The sequence below is a fragment of the Camelus dromedarius genome, chromosome 1, assembly GCF_036321535.1.
Source record: "Camelus dromedarius isolate mCamDro1 chromosome 1, mCamDro1.pat, whole genome shotgun sequence".
Classification (NCBI taxonomy): domain Eukaryota; kingdom Metazoa; phylum Chordata; class Mammalia; order Artiodactyla; family Camelidae; genus Camelus; species Camelus dromedarius.
The window spans coordinates 123,203,898-123,220,906 of NC_087436.1; the positions used below are offsets into that span (position 1 = coordinate 123,203,898).

Sequence of the window (17,009 nt, forward strand, 5' to 3'; positions counted from 1 at the left end):
TTTTAAACCGCAGTTCAGAGTTGACTTAATCCTATTCTCCAGTTCACAAGACATTATCATCATTGGTCCAAGTCCCTCTTATATTTTATTTTGCCCATCTGTCCTCTTGATCCATCCATCCATCCACCACTCACCATCCATCCATCATCCATCCATCCATCCACAATTCATTCACCTTCCACCATCCATCCACCATCTATCCATCCACCATCCAATTCACCATCCACCATCCATCCATCCCAGCTCCTGTCTTCGAGTTTGAATACTCCCTTCCAGTACCTTCCATCAGAAACCACCTTAAAAAGTTACGGGGGCATATAAAGAAAAAGTTCATGTTCTTTTATGAATTTATGTTCAAACTAAGAGATTCAATTTACTCATTGTTACTATAAGCCACCAAGCAATGTTTAAAGGGAAATTTATAGCATTATATAAGAAGGAAGGTCTCAAATCAGAACCAGAAAAAGAAGGGCAAACTAAAGCCAAAGCAAGCAGAAAAAAGGAGAATAATAGAAGAGCAGAAATCAATGAAATAGGAAACAAAAAATTAAGAAAGTAATGAAACCAAAATCCAGTTTTTTGGAACTGGTCAAAAATTAATAAACCTTTAGCCAAACTGATGAAGAAAAAACACATGAATTATCAATATCAGGAATGAAAGAGGAAATTTCACTACAGATCCTTCAAATACAAAATAATAAAATTTTTTTTTTCAAACATTTTATTCTCTCAGCTTTATTGAGATATATTTTACATATAATAAAAACCACAATTTATAAGGGGATATTGTGGACAACTTTATGCCAACAAATCTAAAAACTTAAATGTAATAGACAAATTCTTCAAAAGACACAAACTACTAACACTTCTTTAAGAAAAAATACTATAACCTAAATAGCCCTATAACTGTTTTTAAAAATTGAATTTATGGTTAAAATCACTTTAACCCCAGATGGCTTCAGAAATGAATTCTACCAAGCACTTTAGGAGGAAATAATACCAATTCTACAGACTCTTCCGAAAAGAGACAATAAGTGAGTACTTATCAACTCATTTGATGAATGCAGCATTATGCTGACACCAAGACAAGACAAAAACATTACAAAAGAAAACTGAAAATAATATCCCTCATGAATATGCACATAAAAATCCTCAACAAAACAATGGCAAGTCACATCCACCCCTGTATAAAAAGGACAGCATGTCATGACTGATGGGAAAGGCAGACTTGTGCATGCAGTCTTTTACCCCCCACTTGGCCACATAAAAATGCACCTTGGACCTAGAGCATTTCCTCACCAAGAGGTAAAGAGTCCTCACAGCCTGTGCTGGGCTTGTCATCTGTGTGGGCATATTTTTTCCTGTTTCAGACTCTACGTGTGTTCCTTTGTTCTGCCTATATCTGTTGCATGAGGGGAGGAGATGGGGTCCTTCTGCTGCAGCACAAGAGGGGTGCATGCAGGCTAATGGCCATGTATCAGCTGCTGTGAGGGACCCACTAGTCATGGGAGACCAACACTCACTAGTGAAGCTGTTCTCTTGCTCTGTTGCTTCTCTGTGTGAGTAAAGCTTGTTCCATCCAGTGCTTAACTGTACTGTGTTTTTCCTTGGTGACTCCAACACCAAGGTGTAGTAGACAGAAGTATTTGTACTTCTCCTCCAAAGAGGGATTTATCTCAGGAATGCAAGGTTGGTTTAATACTGAAACTCAATGAATGTAATTCACCATACTAACAGACTGAAAATGAAAAATCATACAATAATCTCAACAATTACAACAGCAACAACAACAATAGATTGACAAAACTCATCACCTGTTCAAGATAAAAACTTTCAGAAAACTAGACATAGATTTCAACTTGATGGATGTTTTCTCCAAAAAAGCTACAATTTACATCATACTTTAAGATGAAAAACCAAATGATTTCCCACCGAAATCAGGAACAAGGCAAGACTTTTTTTACTCTCACTACTTCTATTAACTACTATGCATGTGGGACTAGCCAATGGAATAAAGCAAGAAAATGAAATGAAAGGCATGCAGGTAGGAAAGGAAGCAGCAAAACTACTTCCACTTACCTGTGATATGACTGTCTTTATAGAAAATGTTAAAGAATCTACAAAAATAGATTGCTAGAACCAATAAGTAATTTAGCAAGGTTGCAGGATGAAAAGGCAGCTTAAAAGTCAAACGTATTTCTGGGGTTGGGGGTGGGTAGAGCTCAGTGGTAGAGTGTGTGCTTAGCATGCGCGAGGCCCTGGGTTTAGTTTCCCCAGTACCACCATATACATATATATGTGTGTATATATATATATATAAAATCACCTCCCTTCCGAAAAAAGAATTAAAAAAGAAAAACAATTTTAAATCAAATGTACTTCCATACACTAGAAACAAACAATTGGACAATAAATTATTATTTAAAGTAATATTTACAAAAGGAATAAATATATGAAATTCTTAAAGGCAAGTCTAATAAAATGTGTGCAAGGCCTGTACACTAAAAACTATAAAATATTGAGAGAAATTAATAAAGAAAACATGCCCTAAATAAATGTAGAGTTAAATCATGTTCATGGATCAGAAGAGTCAACATTGCTAACATATCAGTTACTCCCAGGTTAATCTATAGGTTCAACATAATCCTAATCAAAATCTTGATAGACGTTTTTGGGTAGAAATTGCCAAACTGATTCTAAAATTTATATGGGAATGCCGAGGCTCTAGAATAGTAAAAACAATTCTGAAAAAGGACAACTTACATTACCAGTTATCAGGTTTTATTACAGAGCTACAACCATTAAGTCAGTGTAGTATTGGCAGAAGGGTGGACATACAGATCAACAGGATGGAAGCGGGAGTGTAGAAATAGTTACTTGTTCTTACAGACATTGATTTTCAATAAAAGTGCGAAGGCAGTTTCTTGGGAAAGGTAAGTACTTTCAGCAAACGGTGCTGGAACAGGTGGACATCACCTGCAACAACAAAAACCTCAACCATTACCAACACCAGACACAAAATCTAATTCAAAGTGGGCCACAGATACGTGCTTCAGAGCTAAAACTGTAAAACTGTTGAAAGAAATAGAAAAAATATTGTGACCTTGGTTTAGGCAAATATTTCTGATATAAAGCACAAAAACCGTGAAAGAAAAAGTAATAAATCAAGGTGGGGGTATGGCTAAGTGGTAGAGCACTTGCTTAGCACACACGTGGTCCTGGGTTCAATCCCCAGTGTCTTTGTTAAGGGAATAAAAAATTTTTTTGTAGGTAAGTAAATAAATAAATAAACCTAATTACCTCCCTCTCCAAAAAAAGAACAAAATAAACAAACAAAGAAAAATTTTTTTAAAGTAATAAATCAGACTCCATCAAAACTGAAAAGTTTTGCTTTTTAAAAGATACTGTTAAGACGATGAAAAGGCAAGTCAAAGGCTGGGAGAAAACATGTGCAAGGTGTTTGTCCGATACAGAACTTGCATGTAGAATACACACAACACTCTCACAGCTCCATTACACGAAGACAACCCAGTGTTTAAAACTTGGCAAATGATTTGGAAATCTGTTTTACTAAATAAGATATCTGAAAGGCCAATAACTACTAACTTCTCAGGTATTTCACCTAAGAATACATATGAAAGACTCAATCAACATCATTAGTCATCAGGGTAATGCAAATTAAAACCACTGCACCCACCAGAATGGCCAGCACTACTAAGAAGACTGCTGACAATACCAAGGTCTGGTGGGGCACAGGGCTGAGCAGAGTGTAGAAGGGTGCGGTCACTCTGGAAGACAATTTGTCAATTTCTTACAAAGTTAAAATAAACTTACGACACAACCTAGCAATTCCACTCCTAAGAGAAACTGAAACACGTTCACAAAAGACTTGCACATAAATGTTCACTAGCAGCTTCACTCGTAAAAACTAATGTCCATCATTTTGTGACTGGATGAGTGAATTTTGGTGGAATTCTACTCAGCACTAAAAACAAATGAATAACAACAAAGTATGGTCAAGTGAAAGAAGCCAGACATGAAGGACTACATCTTTTATGATTCTAGGGATATAAAACTTTATACTAAAACTATAGTAACAGAAAGCAGACAAGAGCTTCTGCAGGGGACCTGGGAGGGTTGGGACCAGTTGTGTATCATGACTGTGGTGGTGACTCACACCACTGTGTACAGTTGTCCAAACTCATTGAATCGAACCCTCAAAATTAGTGATTATTGTTGCACATAAACTGTATCTCATAAAAAAAGAGTACAAAATGTTGGTATTACTCACAATCCAAAAACGCACAGGCCCAAGTGCAGCAGTGCACACGCAAGAGAAGGCTCTCAACAGCTTTACTGATAAAATCCCCAGCTAGAAGCGTCAAGTGTTGATCATCAGCAGCGTGGTAAACAAACAGTCACACCGCCGCTCAGCGCCGGCAACGACAGTGAATGGGCTACAGACCAACAGGAGCACGCTTCAGGCTCGCTGAAAGAAGCCACACATGTAAGAGTCACGCGCTGTGTATTCTACTTATATAAAATGCAAAGACCAGGCAAACCAAACTCAAATGTTTAGGGGTGCACGCTTAGGGGATAAACGTGTAAATAAACACAAGGAAGTGGTTTTCAACGAAGTCAGCAGCAGCTTTTGGGGGCGTGGCTCTTGCATCCTCAAGTCTGCAGTGTTCTGGGTCTCGATTAAGACACAGATGCTCGTTTATAAGTTAAGTTGTTACACGCAATTTTATGGATTCTGTGGATCTATTATATTTCACAAGACAAAAGCTTGTAAAGTAGTGATCAAGGTACATTCTCTGTCTCCAAGAGCTCACTAGCTTTGGTTTTGTGAGACTGAGCTCTTTAGATTAACCATCACCTGTGCGTAACTGGCACAGAGATGCACGCACGCATCTATAGACGAAGATAAATACTGATCATTCCTGGGGAAACGGGACTGAGAATTAATAATGAAAGAAAAATGTGAGCATTTATCCAGTTAAAAATATAAGGGATAGAAATACTGGAAAGTTAAATGATAAATTAGAAAAAATAATTAGAATCAGCCAAATTAATGGATGTCAACACTGTAGGAGATTGGATTTTAAATGCTAATAAATATGTCAACATTAAAATGAGGTTTAAAGGTAACAAGGAAAATATTCTTCACTTGATTCGTGATTACTGCTACAATCAGAAAAAACACGTTGGTTTAAAAACACATTCTCTTTGGTCTCTTTCTGGTTCCCTGTCTTCAGAATGTGACAGTGATGTGTCCTGCATGGAAGCACTACAAGCGCCTCTGCGAGGTTGCTTGGCATGTGGTAGCTCTGGGACTTTAAAAACTGCCCCTTCCCACCACCCCCACCACCGTCCAGTCACTTTTCACAAGGGCCGTGCTTCTTTCCGGACTGGGCTCCCCGCCTGAACTCTGAGACCCCAAGTCGCTCCGTGGACTGCAGCTGTACCAGGCGCCCCTCGGCCGCTGAGTAAAGGCAGGAGGATGCTGCCAGGTGGCCTGTGAGACGGGGGTGGGCTTCACAGGTGAGCCTGGTAGGGGTTGGGACAGAGGATTCTGTCAAAAAGCAACAAAATTAGCTTTCAAAATGTGCATGGTTTGTTTCAATTTACACCCCTGATTATAGGTGTCAGAAACCAGCTTAGGTGCAGAGGGGCTCACTGTGAGAGTGGGGTAGTTACAGGGTCCCCGTGAGCTTTGCATGACAGAGTCCCCAGACTGTTGCCCCTCCCTCCTGCAGACACAGAGGGGAGACAGACACACACTCAGGAAGACAGCTGACTATCTGCTGAGTGTCAGGCAGTGGATGCAGAGGGGAGCAAACCATAGATCTAAGTACAATGATCATCGTGATGGTGGCAGGACCCCTCCACCTGCACCTGATCCCTCAACGTGCCTTCACCTCCCCAGCCCAGTCTTCATGAGCTAGTGCTTCTAAAACTCACACTACAGCATCCTCTCTCCATCATCAGGATGAAGTCCCAACTTGCACAGCTCAAGACCCTTCGTGACAGGACATCTGCTGGTCACTCTCTGCCCATGGAGTCCCACACGCTCTCCTTGGGGCTCCCTCCCAGAGTGCACTCCCTTACCACAACAGGGAGATGGGTCCTCTCCTGCCTGCTAGTCTGGCCTGCGTCACCTGGCCCTGTTCTCCTTGTGAGCAAAACCAAACTGACATTAGATTCTGTCCTAGGACAGAGCAACCCCAGGTTGGCTGGTGTCCACCCATTCATTCATCCGCTCACTCATTCCTTCCATGTGGCTGGGGTGGAGCTGAGTCCTGATGGGGAGGAGTTGGAAGGTAAAGCTGGACATGAGTGGCCTGCACTGAGCTCCCAACCAGGTGGGGAAGACAGACATTTAAACACTGGGAGATCTGCCTGTTGTGGGGGACACTCTGTCAGGGGCTGAGAGGCAGGGAGGCGGGGGTTGTAGGAAGATGGGGGCAGGGGACAGGGAGCAGGAAGGTGTTGAGGGGCAGCGTTAATGGGGGGTTAAGGAGGTGGGGGTGCAGGGAGGTGGGGGCAGGAAGTCTGGAGTACAAGGAGGTCAGGGAGCAGGGAGGTGATGGGGTGCAAGGAGGTGGGGGCAGGGAGTTGGGGGCACAGAGAGGTGGGGTGCAGGGAGGTGGGCAGGTGAGTGGCTGCAGGTGGATGGGGCAGGGAGGTGGGTCACAGAGGTGGGGTTTGAGTCCTGTCTCCCAGGTCACACGATTATTGCTGGAAAGCCTCTGTGAGGACCACAGGTTCACGTGCACAGTTTTTGTTGCCAGGACTGAATAAGACAGCCCATGAAAGCACTCATGATAGCGTCGACCGGACAGCAGGCACCCAGTAAAGTTAGGTACTGTTAGGTGAGGTGAAGCTAAGATCTAAGAAATGAGCAGGCCGAAGCTGGGTGGCAAAGGGAACATACAGCAGAAAAGGGAACAGCATACGCCGAGGCCCTGCGTCAGGAAGAGGCACAGCCCGGTTAATGAACAGGGTGGTGGTGGGGTGGGGCGGAAGTGTCTAGTGAGGGGCTGGGGGGGGGGGGGCTCTGGAGGAGAGAAGAGGCCAGACTCCAGATCAATACTAAACCACTGACCTGTCCAGTACAGATCCTTTGATTAGTGAAGCGGCTTCAGAGCCCCTCCCAGCACGGCCCTGCCCCAGGTCTGCCCAGGCCGCCTCAGAGGCCAAGCGCAGGACCTGCCAACGTCAGCTCACTTCCTCCTGCAAAGCCTGATCAATCTGGCTGCGGAGGGCCTGGCTTTGGGAATGGAGGAGTTGCTGCATCCTCGCGGAGGTGGCTGCAAACCTCGTCTCCCTGGAAACCGAAATAATCACTGGAAGTCAGCTCATGGCAACTAAGCTCGCGCGTGGGTGCCACGAGTATTATACAAGCTGACTTACACACTGTCCTTTTAAAATCCATACACCATAAATGTGGAAGAAGGCTCACTATTCCGACTTTTCTGGCAAGTCGTCGTGCATGAGGAGAAGCACGGAACGAGGAGGTTCAGCTGATGTTCTAAAATCTGCACTCCCTGCTAAAAATACAGCAAACCTGCTCCTTGTCGCAGCGATTGCCGTTCAAGACAGTCCCACGCAAATGTCCAGAGAGCCGCATGAAGGGACTTCACATACATTCCCTGGGCAGATGGTTTCCGTGAAACGTGGGCGAGGGGCCCCTGCGCGCGGGCTGCCTGGCGAATGTGGGCGCAGCTTTCTCCAGACGCGAGGGACCTTTGGAGGCTCGTACCCCTGCTCACCGGGCACCACCGGACGCTGTGAGCTCTGGGGGTGTCTCCACAAGCCAGGACTGGCCAAGCGGGTGGCAGGAAAGGGGGCGTGTTCTCAAAGCACCCCTTCACCTTCCCATCCCCTCCTCCCCCAGCGCTTTCCCTAGCTGCTTCCGCGCCTGCCTCCCCAGGATCCAGCGCAAAGTTATTTAACGCTGCAATTAGCCGGCAGGGTGAGTCATCGGCTCCCCGGCCTCGTTCCTGCAGCGGCAGGGACGGTGTGCAAAGAACCACCGGCGCAGGCCCAGCCGCTCGGCCCGGTGGGACCTCAGAGGGCTTTCCAGAGGCATCCCTCCCAGGTCTCCTTTCAAGAGGACGATGGGGGCGCCCAGAGAGGCCAGGGAGAAAGCCATCTCCCACGCCCCACCCACCCTCACGCCTTCCTCTCGCCCACCAAGAGTACCTCGCAGTCCACCTAGATCGGAACGAGGGGATTCAACCCCCATAGCCCCCTCCCCCGCGTTGCTCGCTAGCCGTGAATCGCCTGATGAATTAACTCCCTCGCACCCGCGTCGGGGGGTACATTCCTGCATGATCCCCGACAAGGGCTCTTTAGACTAAAGCCCAACGAGACTCATCCAAGGTCCTGCCTGAGGTTTCACCTCCAGTTTGGCAGTACCTCTCCCACCTCCCCCCACCTCCCTCCCCGCGCACACGAGCCAAGCCGACCTCCCAGGCTGCACAGGAGGGTCCCAGCACCCGAGCTCCTCCTCCAAACCCTCCCCTCGACCCCGCATCCAGACTCCGGCCCTCATCCCCCGAGCACCCGGGCCCCCTCCTCCCCCGGGCTCCCCTGTTCCCTTCCCCCTACCCCCGCATTCAAACCTCCTCCCCACGCGGGCTTTCCCTTCCCCCTTCCTTCTTCCCCTCTCCCCCAGACTCGCCCCTTCCCCTTGTCCCGCGCTCAGGCTCTCCCCCATAGCTCCCTCAGCACCCGGGCTCCCTTCTTCTTCCACTTCCTGCACCCCAAGCTAACTTCTTCAAGCTTCCTGACCTCTGGCAGGCGGGTGGGCAAGGAGCGGGACCCCAGCCCTGTGACCTGGGGAGCGCGAACGCAGGGGAACAAGAGGTGGGAGGTCCTGGGGGTGGGGCCTGGGGGAGATCAGGGGAGAGAGCCCAGGGGTGGAGGGTGGCGCTCCCAGAGCTGCTGGGGGCGCTGACAGGGGGAGGAAGGCGGAGAGACACGGCGAGGGGGGACCTTTCCTCCGGGAGGCGGCAGAGGGGTGTCCTAGGGGCTGCGGGGGTTGGTGGGGCGGAGGAGGGCGGCGCCTGGGCCGGGCGCGTAGGGCCGCGGGCGGGGTGGGGGAAGCTGAGCGTCCTGGGAGGGGCGCCGCGGGCTGGGGAGGGGGCGCTCGCGCCCTGCGGTCCTCCGCGCCGCATCGGTTCCCTGCGCGGGGCTGCGGCGGCGGCGGGAGGCGGAGGATGCAGGCTCCGGTGGCGGCGGCGGCGGCGCGGGCCCGGGAGAACGCGGGAGGATGAGGAGGAGGCCGGCGGTCCGGCCGCGCGGCGCCGGGAGGAGGCGCAGGCGGCGGGGGCGGCGGCGGGCGGCGGCGGGCGCGCGGGGTGCGGGCCGGCTCGGGCGCGGAGGATGAAGTGGAGCGTCCGCGGGGCCTGCGCCGCGCTCTCCTCCTGCCTCCTGCTCGCCTGCGCGCTCAGTGCCGCCGCCGTCGGCCTCAAGTGCTTCTCGCTGGGCTCGGAGCTGCGCGGGGAGCCGTTCCGGCTGGGGGCGGCCGCCGGCGCCTTCTACTCCGGGCTGCTGCTGGCCGCTGGCCTCTCGCTGCTTGGCGCCGCCCTGCTCTGCTGCGGGCCCCGGGACGCGCCTCTCGCGGGGCCGGGGCCGGGCCCGGGGCTCGGGGTTCCCGCGGCCCCAGCAGGGGCTCCAGAGGCCGCGCCGGGCGAGCCGGGTAGCGCACCCGGGCCTTCGGGGCCGGTGAACAGCCAGAACCTGCTCCTCCTCGGCGTTCTCGTCTTCATGCTCGGGGTCCTCAGCGCCTTCGCGGGCGCCGTGATCGACGGCGACACCGTGTCCCTAGTGGAACGCAAGTACTCCCACTACTGCCTGCCCCCCCGCGCGCCGGCCGCCGCCACCGGCCCGGCCCCGGGCACCCCGGCCGCCGTCCCCGGCCCGGCCCCCGGCGCGTCGCGCGTCCGCAGCACCCTGGACAGCGCCACGTCCGCCAAGTGCCGCCAGCTGAAGGACTACCAGCGTGGCCTGGTGCTTTCCACCGTCTTCAACTCGCTCGAGTGCCTCCTGGGCCTGCTCAGCCTCCTGCTGGTCAAGAACTACAAGTCTTCGCAGGCCCGGCGAGGCCGGCGCGGCCGGCGAAGGGGAGGCCGGGCCCTGGCGAGGCCCCGCGGCGGCCCGGGGGTTCGCACGCAGCCGCCGGCCTCCCGTGCGCGGCGGGGCCGGCGGGGCCGACGGGGGCGCCGACTGCAGCCGCGGCCGAGCGAGGCTTCCATTCTGTCCCCGGAGGAGTCGGACTTCGCCGCCCCAGGAGACTGCGCGGGTTTCGCAGCGCACCACGCGGTCTCCTATATCAACGTGGGCGTCTTCCACGCGTTTGACGAGGCGGGCGTGGAGGTGTGCTGCGGAGGGCACCCGTCTGTGGAGCTGCCAGGGTACGCGCCCTCGGACCCCGACCTCAACGCCTCCTACCCCTACTGCTGCCGGCCGCCCTGCGAGGCGGCGCGCCCCTGGGAGCCGAGCCGGGCCAGCTGAGCTCTCCGGGCCGGTACGAACTGACCAAGCCCGCCTCCCTACCCGGCCCCCGCAGCGAGGGAGGACAGGGCCTCGCGGGGCGCAAAGCCAGGCCGCTCTGTGGCGTTGCATCTTCCGGGGCAGTCTGGCCCAGCGCCTCGGAGGGCTCCCCGCCACCAGACTGGTCCTCCAGTATTATCATTTCTGTGTCTGGGAGGTTTCTCTTCTTTTCTGTGTCTGTTCATATCCGGATTCCATTTTAAAGTTTACAATAAATGTTTTGGGGTTGGCTCGCCCCCACCGCACTTCTCTTTGGCAAGTCAGTTCCGGGCGCCCTCTGAGGCCCCGGGTGGGAGCTCACCCTGCGAGCGTGATTCTGCGGCGGGAGGAACCCTCGCTGAGAGGACAGAACGGCAAAGCAGCTGGTACTTCGGGAAGGAGGTGGAAGCGCAGCAACAGCACCACTTTGTACACGGATGTGCCTGCTCTTGTTGGTACTTTCTTACTGTAAAGCTCTCCATAAACGGTGAACATGTTTGGTAAATTTATTGCAATTTAAAATTGGTGAGTTCCTTTATTAAATTAATTGCTATGTTATTGGAAATATTCATCAAATTAGGGTTAGAGGATGTCTACACACAAATCAGTTTGGGGAGAATGGTTTAATTTGGTCAGACAAATGTTGAGTTTGAACAGCTGTATTCTGCTCGCTGGTTGACTAAATCCAACCTCTTTCTGAGGCTAACTTTCTGTGTGTATACCAGGTCCCAGACATTTCTTTTTTTGGAAACTGGCGGTGGGATTTTTACTGCAAAGCTGAGCTTATTTTGGTTAATACATATGAACAATCCAGTCCTATTTTGGAAAATCGCAGTCATACTTTTTTGGCAAAGATTATTTTCCTGTTGATTAATTCATTCATCTGGTAATTTTGAATATTATAGCATTTCCCTTGAAATATACCCCTTAAGTAGCCTTAATTGATGCGAAGGTCATACTTTAAAATCATTAGGATACACACGTGTTCATCTTTACACACACAATATGAAATGCGTTCCAAATGACGATGAAGCAGATTTCCATCCAGTCTTGTGGGCTGGCTGGGAGCCATGCAGGCTCTGACTCCTGGGAACAGGTGATCCAACTCTCATGTGTTGGAATTGTGGCACCAGGCAGGTATTCTGCTAATTCTGAACGTGCTCTAAGTAGAGCCCCACCTTGGCCCCCATGGTATGTGCCTCCAGCAGGAGTTGGAGACACACCCAGTGCTCTGGTAGAGTGAACACAACACAAAACACTTGAGGTGAGAAAAGCTAAAGAAATAACTGTGTAATATTTTCAGAGACTATTGGGGTCCACTTCTTATTGTGAAAAAGTAGCCAGATTTAGCATTGGAGGCATGATTTCCAGGAGCAGGCTCTAGGGTGAGACCTCAGCTCCCAGGTATCCTACCCAAAGCAGAGTTCCCCGGACCCAGGTGACCAAGGCCCCACTCAGCCGAGACCTGGCTGGGCCGCCCAGCTGTAGCAGAGGCTGCCAGAGAGGCGGCCCCCTTTCCAAGCAGAGAAGTGGAGACCTGTCACAATTCAGTGGAGGTGGAGGTGCAAACATGTTGCATGGATGTTGGACAATTCCTAAGAGAACTGGAAATTCTGATCACAGAGCCCATGAGCAATGGCTTCTCCTGTTATGCTGAAGCCATCAGAGGAAAAAGAATCATTCATGGCCAGTCTGTTGGGTTCTCATCAACAGCCCTCTTCAGATACTGGGACATTAGGGCTCCTCTCCTGCCCCCACAACCCCCAGCCCACTGGCTACCAACCGAAGCAGAAAACGTGGTAAGTGGCAGCAGAAGGACTTCTCCCCATCCACCTAGATTAAGTCAGCAAGGCATTGCCAGGCATCTCCTGCTTCCTGAGCAGGGCTCTTCCAGACTCCTGGAGCAGAGACCTCCCACGGCCGCTGCAAGGCTGACCTCCCAGAGCTACACAGAGGTGGTGGCCAGGCCTGCGTGTAGGCTGCCAGTGGGCTCCGGTAGAAGGTTGCTGGTCAGAAGCTGTGAGGACAGAGCAAATACTTGGGCAGCATAGACATAAGACCTCAGACCTTCCCACAGCCTTCCTGTTTTCTGAGGTGTTCCATCTTACACAGTTTGTATAGCTTAAAATGTTAGATATCTTAAGATTCTTTCAAATTTGCAAACAAAATCAGTGATCTCTCCAAAGCTGCAGACTTTCCTTGGGATGGAAGAGAAGGCAGGATGGGGTAAGATGGCAGGGAGCATCAGTGGGGCACAGACAGCTGCGTTTCCCCTATCATTTATATATGACCATGAAACTAGATGGGGCTTTCAAAATATGTGTTTCTAACTCCATGAATATTGTTAACCCCACTTTATAGAGGCTGATACAAAGATGTGGAATACCAGAGCTCTATTTTTTAAAGTTTACTAGAAGAAATAAAATATCAAATATCCCTAAACTCAGATTGTCTCAGAGATCAGTACTCAGGGAAACAAGTGGAGAATCTCAAAACCACTAAGCTTCCTTCTTATTGGGATGAAATTCCTTGTGGCCGAGTCAAGTTCCTTGAAGGGTGGCCAACTCACAAGCGCTTCTTATTCACATTTATTCTACTTTTTGGAAGTTTAAGTTAGTCATTAGAATTGATTCTGTATGCTTCTGGGAAAATAATGCTAGTTCTTGGAGCTTTCTTAAAATAGGTTTCATCCTACATCCCACAATAATAATAAAGTCTTGGCTTGGCGGAGGCCAGACCGAGAGTTTACGTCATGATGAGACACCGAAAGTCAACACACTGTAGCATTTCCACATGGCCTGCTGCTGAGTTTGTGCTAAACACAAAGCTTGTTTACCTCTCAGGGAATAATTTAGTGAACACAGTGCGGATGACGCAGGCTGGTGGGACAGCTCCTCGCCCAATCACACAGTCGCCAAACGAGCTGTGTTTTCTGAAGATTGATGTACGAACACTCCCAGGTCTCAGGTGCCTGGGTGTACAAGCCTTCCTTAGCCAGAGGGGCTGCTCTGCCCTTTCAACACAAATTTGAACACACAACTGAATTTTTGACTGATATTCAATTAAACAATCATTTAATTTAAAAAATCAGTCAGACGGTGTTTGTAGTAAAGATCGAACTGTTGGCGATCAACGTTTTTACTCCTGGCTGGTGTCATGACGCCGTGCAGATAGAAACCTCTAAGGTACGTGCATACACACATATGGCTGCACACACGTGCACACAGGTATGTGTGACACATGCACACACATGGCAGCACAGTGAGTGCATGTGCACATAGGAATGCACACAAACGCAAATGCACACGTGTGAACATGCAGGTGAGCTTTTACACTCCCACACATACACGTATTTGCAAACACACACACACGTGCAAGGACACACATACACACACAGCCTCCTGGCGGAGTCTGAGGGCCAGGCCAGCATCCCCCATGCACCCCCGGCCACAGGCCAGTAGAGCACGCACGAGGGAGCAATCCCTGGAGGTACCTTGTTGCGGATGCTCAGCAGCACATAGGCCCGCAACCCTGTCCATCCAGGTGGGGTGGGGCAGGCTGGTGGGACAACTCCTTACCCAGAGGCCGGCCCCTCACAGCAAGCCACTTCAGAGCTGCTGGGGTCAGGGTGGCTGGGGGGGGCCGGGCACACACTGCTGCGGCTTGGTTGGTGCTGACCTCTGGGCGGCCTCCGGGCCCAGCTCCCGCTCTGAGCCACGTTGTCCAGCAGTGCCCTCAAGGTTACCACTGCCCCAAGCACTGTTTTCTCACCAGGATATGGAAGAAAATTAATAAGTGAGAAACCCTAAGTAAATGAATCCTGGCATATAAGTAAGTATAAACTCTATAAACTTGTATACCTATTTTTATATGAAACAGAGGCAGCAGCCAGCCTATTGTCCATTGGTTTACTTTCTAGGTGATCCAATGTCTTTCCTTAATTTGCTGCTTTTCAGCCCAGTAATTGACAGAGAAAAAACCCACCAAAATGGAAAAAGAAAACTTAACTTGGGAAGATAGTGCACAAATATCATGACACCCCCAACCTGAATTCTAAGCACTTCTTAGGGTGACTGATGGGAGAAAACCTGGTGGTTCCGCAAAGCAATCTTGTGTTCTCTCTCCCTGGTCCCGTGATGTGTGGCCGTGGCCACCTGGGATACACCGAGGGCAGGAGGCCGGGCAGACCAGCAGTTCTGGCCACTCTGGCCCTCCTGCAGCACCTGGATGGCCTTGCTTGCTGTTGCCCAGGCCTGGGCTCGGCCTCGTGCCCCTGCTGTGGTGCCTATGCTGTTCCTGTCCCTGAAGCCTGGCCCATGCCTTCACCTCCACTCTTTATACACATGGGTCAGATCATGCTGTCCCACTCAGGAACTTTCAAGAGCTGCCCTTTTTCTGAATGAAAGTAGAACCTCGTGGACCTGGCCCTTCTCTGTGAGCCACAGGGGGCTGGGGGCAAATTGACAAGGGGCTCCCGTGTGGGGGCCCCGAGAATAAACAGGTGGGTGACTGAGGCTGGTGTGCTTCCTGGACACACTAGGTGGCGGGAAAGTGAACCTGCCTGTGTTGATGAGACCGGAGGAGGGGAAGGGCCACCAGGATATGGGCCTGGACCATCTCAGGGCCTGGACGTTTTAGGAGTGTGGACTCATTTCCTGTGACTGCTGTCACAAAGCACCAGAAATTGTATGGCTTAAAACAGCCAGTTTTTACTCTCTCACGGTCTGGAGGCCAGAAGCCCGAGGTCGGGGTGTGGGCGTGGGCGTGGGCGTGGGTGGTTCCTTCTGGAAGCTCCAAGGGAGACTCCCTACAGGCTTCTGGTGGCTGTGGGCAATCCCGGATCTTCTCCTCCCTCTGCATGTGTCCTCTGCCCCTCATAAGGACACCTGCTGGCTTTAAGTCCACTGTAGTCCAGAGTGATCTGCAAAGACCTGATTTCCAAATGAGGCCATGTCCTGAGAGAACAAGAATTTGGAGGGACAGTACTGAACAACATTGAACCCTGTACAGAACTCGTGGAGGTTCGCGGTCTGCTGACTCCTTCCCACCCAGGGAAGCAGCTGAGGACCCCTAGGGCCGGCATCCCTTCCCTGGCCAGGGCTGCGTGGGAGGCATAAAGACTTGGAGCCAGGTCATCTGTCAGATCAGTATTCTAACAAACCAGAAACATTAAAACTAATTACTGAAGGGAAAAAGTTTTCTGAAAATAAGTTGTAGTTGTCTTATTTGCAGACATTTTCAGAAAACAGGCCTAGTCGCTGTGAACAGGTCACTCTTCTCTTCCTGGCTGATTGGGCATGAGCGGTGTTGGTGCCAGGGCTCCGGGTTCAGCTGGGAGGCTTGACTCTGCAGGTGACAGGCCCCCAACTGCTCTGACCAGGATCTGCTCCTCCGTCAGGACCCCTCGGGCCTTCCCCAAAACCACAGCACGGAGACTTGGCCTCTGCCTCACTCATTTTAGCGGCTTTATTTCCACCTGTTCTTCCATGTCTCGGCCTCGGTTCCCCTCGTGTGTGCCCACCCCGGACCCTGTGCCCACCCCTGTGAACTGGCCCTGCTGGGACACTGAATTTGCTGGGAGCCCCCCGCATACCCATCTGCAGGACCGTCTGTTGGGCAGGCCCTTGGCGGCAGGGCCTCCTGCTCCCTCCAGCACGCCCACCGGGGGAGCTGCTTCTCCTTTGGGTGTAACTCAGGCTCTCTTTCCTAAAATGCTGGGCTTCACTTCTCCCACGCTGAAGCTCGCTGCCCCTGTGGAGCTGCCTGTGCCTGGGAGCTCTGCCCCGCCTGGCCTCCCTGCCTCTTGCTGTCCCCACCCCGTTCCCTGGGGGCTGCCAGAGGTCACGCCCTCTGCTGCCTACCCACCCAGACTTTCTAGAGCCTGCGCCCAGCTCCAGGGTCCCTTGCACACCACTGTCTCTTTGTTGGCTCAGGGGTCACCTGATCCATGGCTAATGTGTTGTGAGGGCTCATTGTGGGCCAGGCCCTGTGTGTCCAGCACTTTGGGTCACTGCCTCCATTAATCCTGGAAAACAGTCACTTTACAGGTGGGAGAAAGAACTGAAGTTTCGGGCCATGCCGTGGGCCTAGGTTGGGGCTGGTGTGGGGGGAGCAGGGCCTGAGCGCAATCCTTCTTGGTGCCAGGGCCCCTTGCCTTGTTCTAGGCACAAGCAGGACCAAGGTTCTGTTCTAAGTGTCATTTGTGGGCCCAGGTGTGGAGTGGACAGTGGGACAACCTCCATCTCCCTCCAGACCTCTGTGCTTTCTGCCTACTGCCTGCTCACTGCCCCTTCAGGGTTGTCTGGACCCAAAAGTCAGCCTTTTCTCAAAACTCAACACCTCTGTCTTCTTGGTTGAGTGGCTCCATCCCTAGGCTGGTCCCCAAGCCCTTCAAGTCAGCATCTACTAATTCATTTCAGTTTTTGTTCAACAAATACCAACTGGGGCAGATGCCAGGGACCGAGGGT

The 17,009-nt window shown here is 51.2% G+C and overlaps 1 protein-coding gene across 1 annotated transcript; it reads left to right on the forward strand.

Annotated features, from left to right (window-relative positions):
• Window positions 1-9,369: 9,369 nt before the first annotated feature.
• Window positions 9,370-11,261, forward strand: TMEM271 (transmembrane protein 271). Its single transcript, XM_064489161.1, has one exon. The coding sequence runs from the start codon at window positions 9,394-9,396 to the stop codon at window positions 10,522-10,524; it is 1,131 nt and encodes a 376-aa protein (XP_064345231.1). The 5' UTR covers window positions 9,370-9,393; the 3' UTR covers window positions 10,525-11,261.
• The last annotated feature ends 5,748 nt before the right edge of the window (window positions 11,262-17,009 follow it).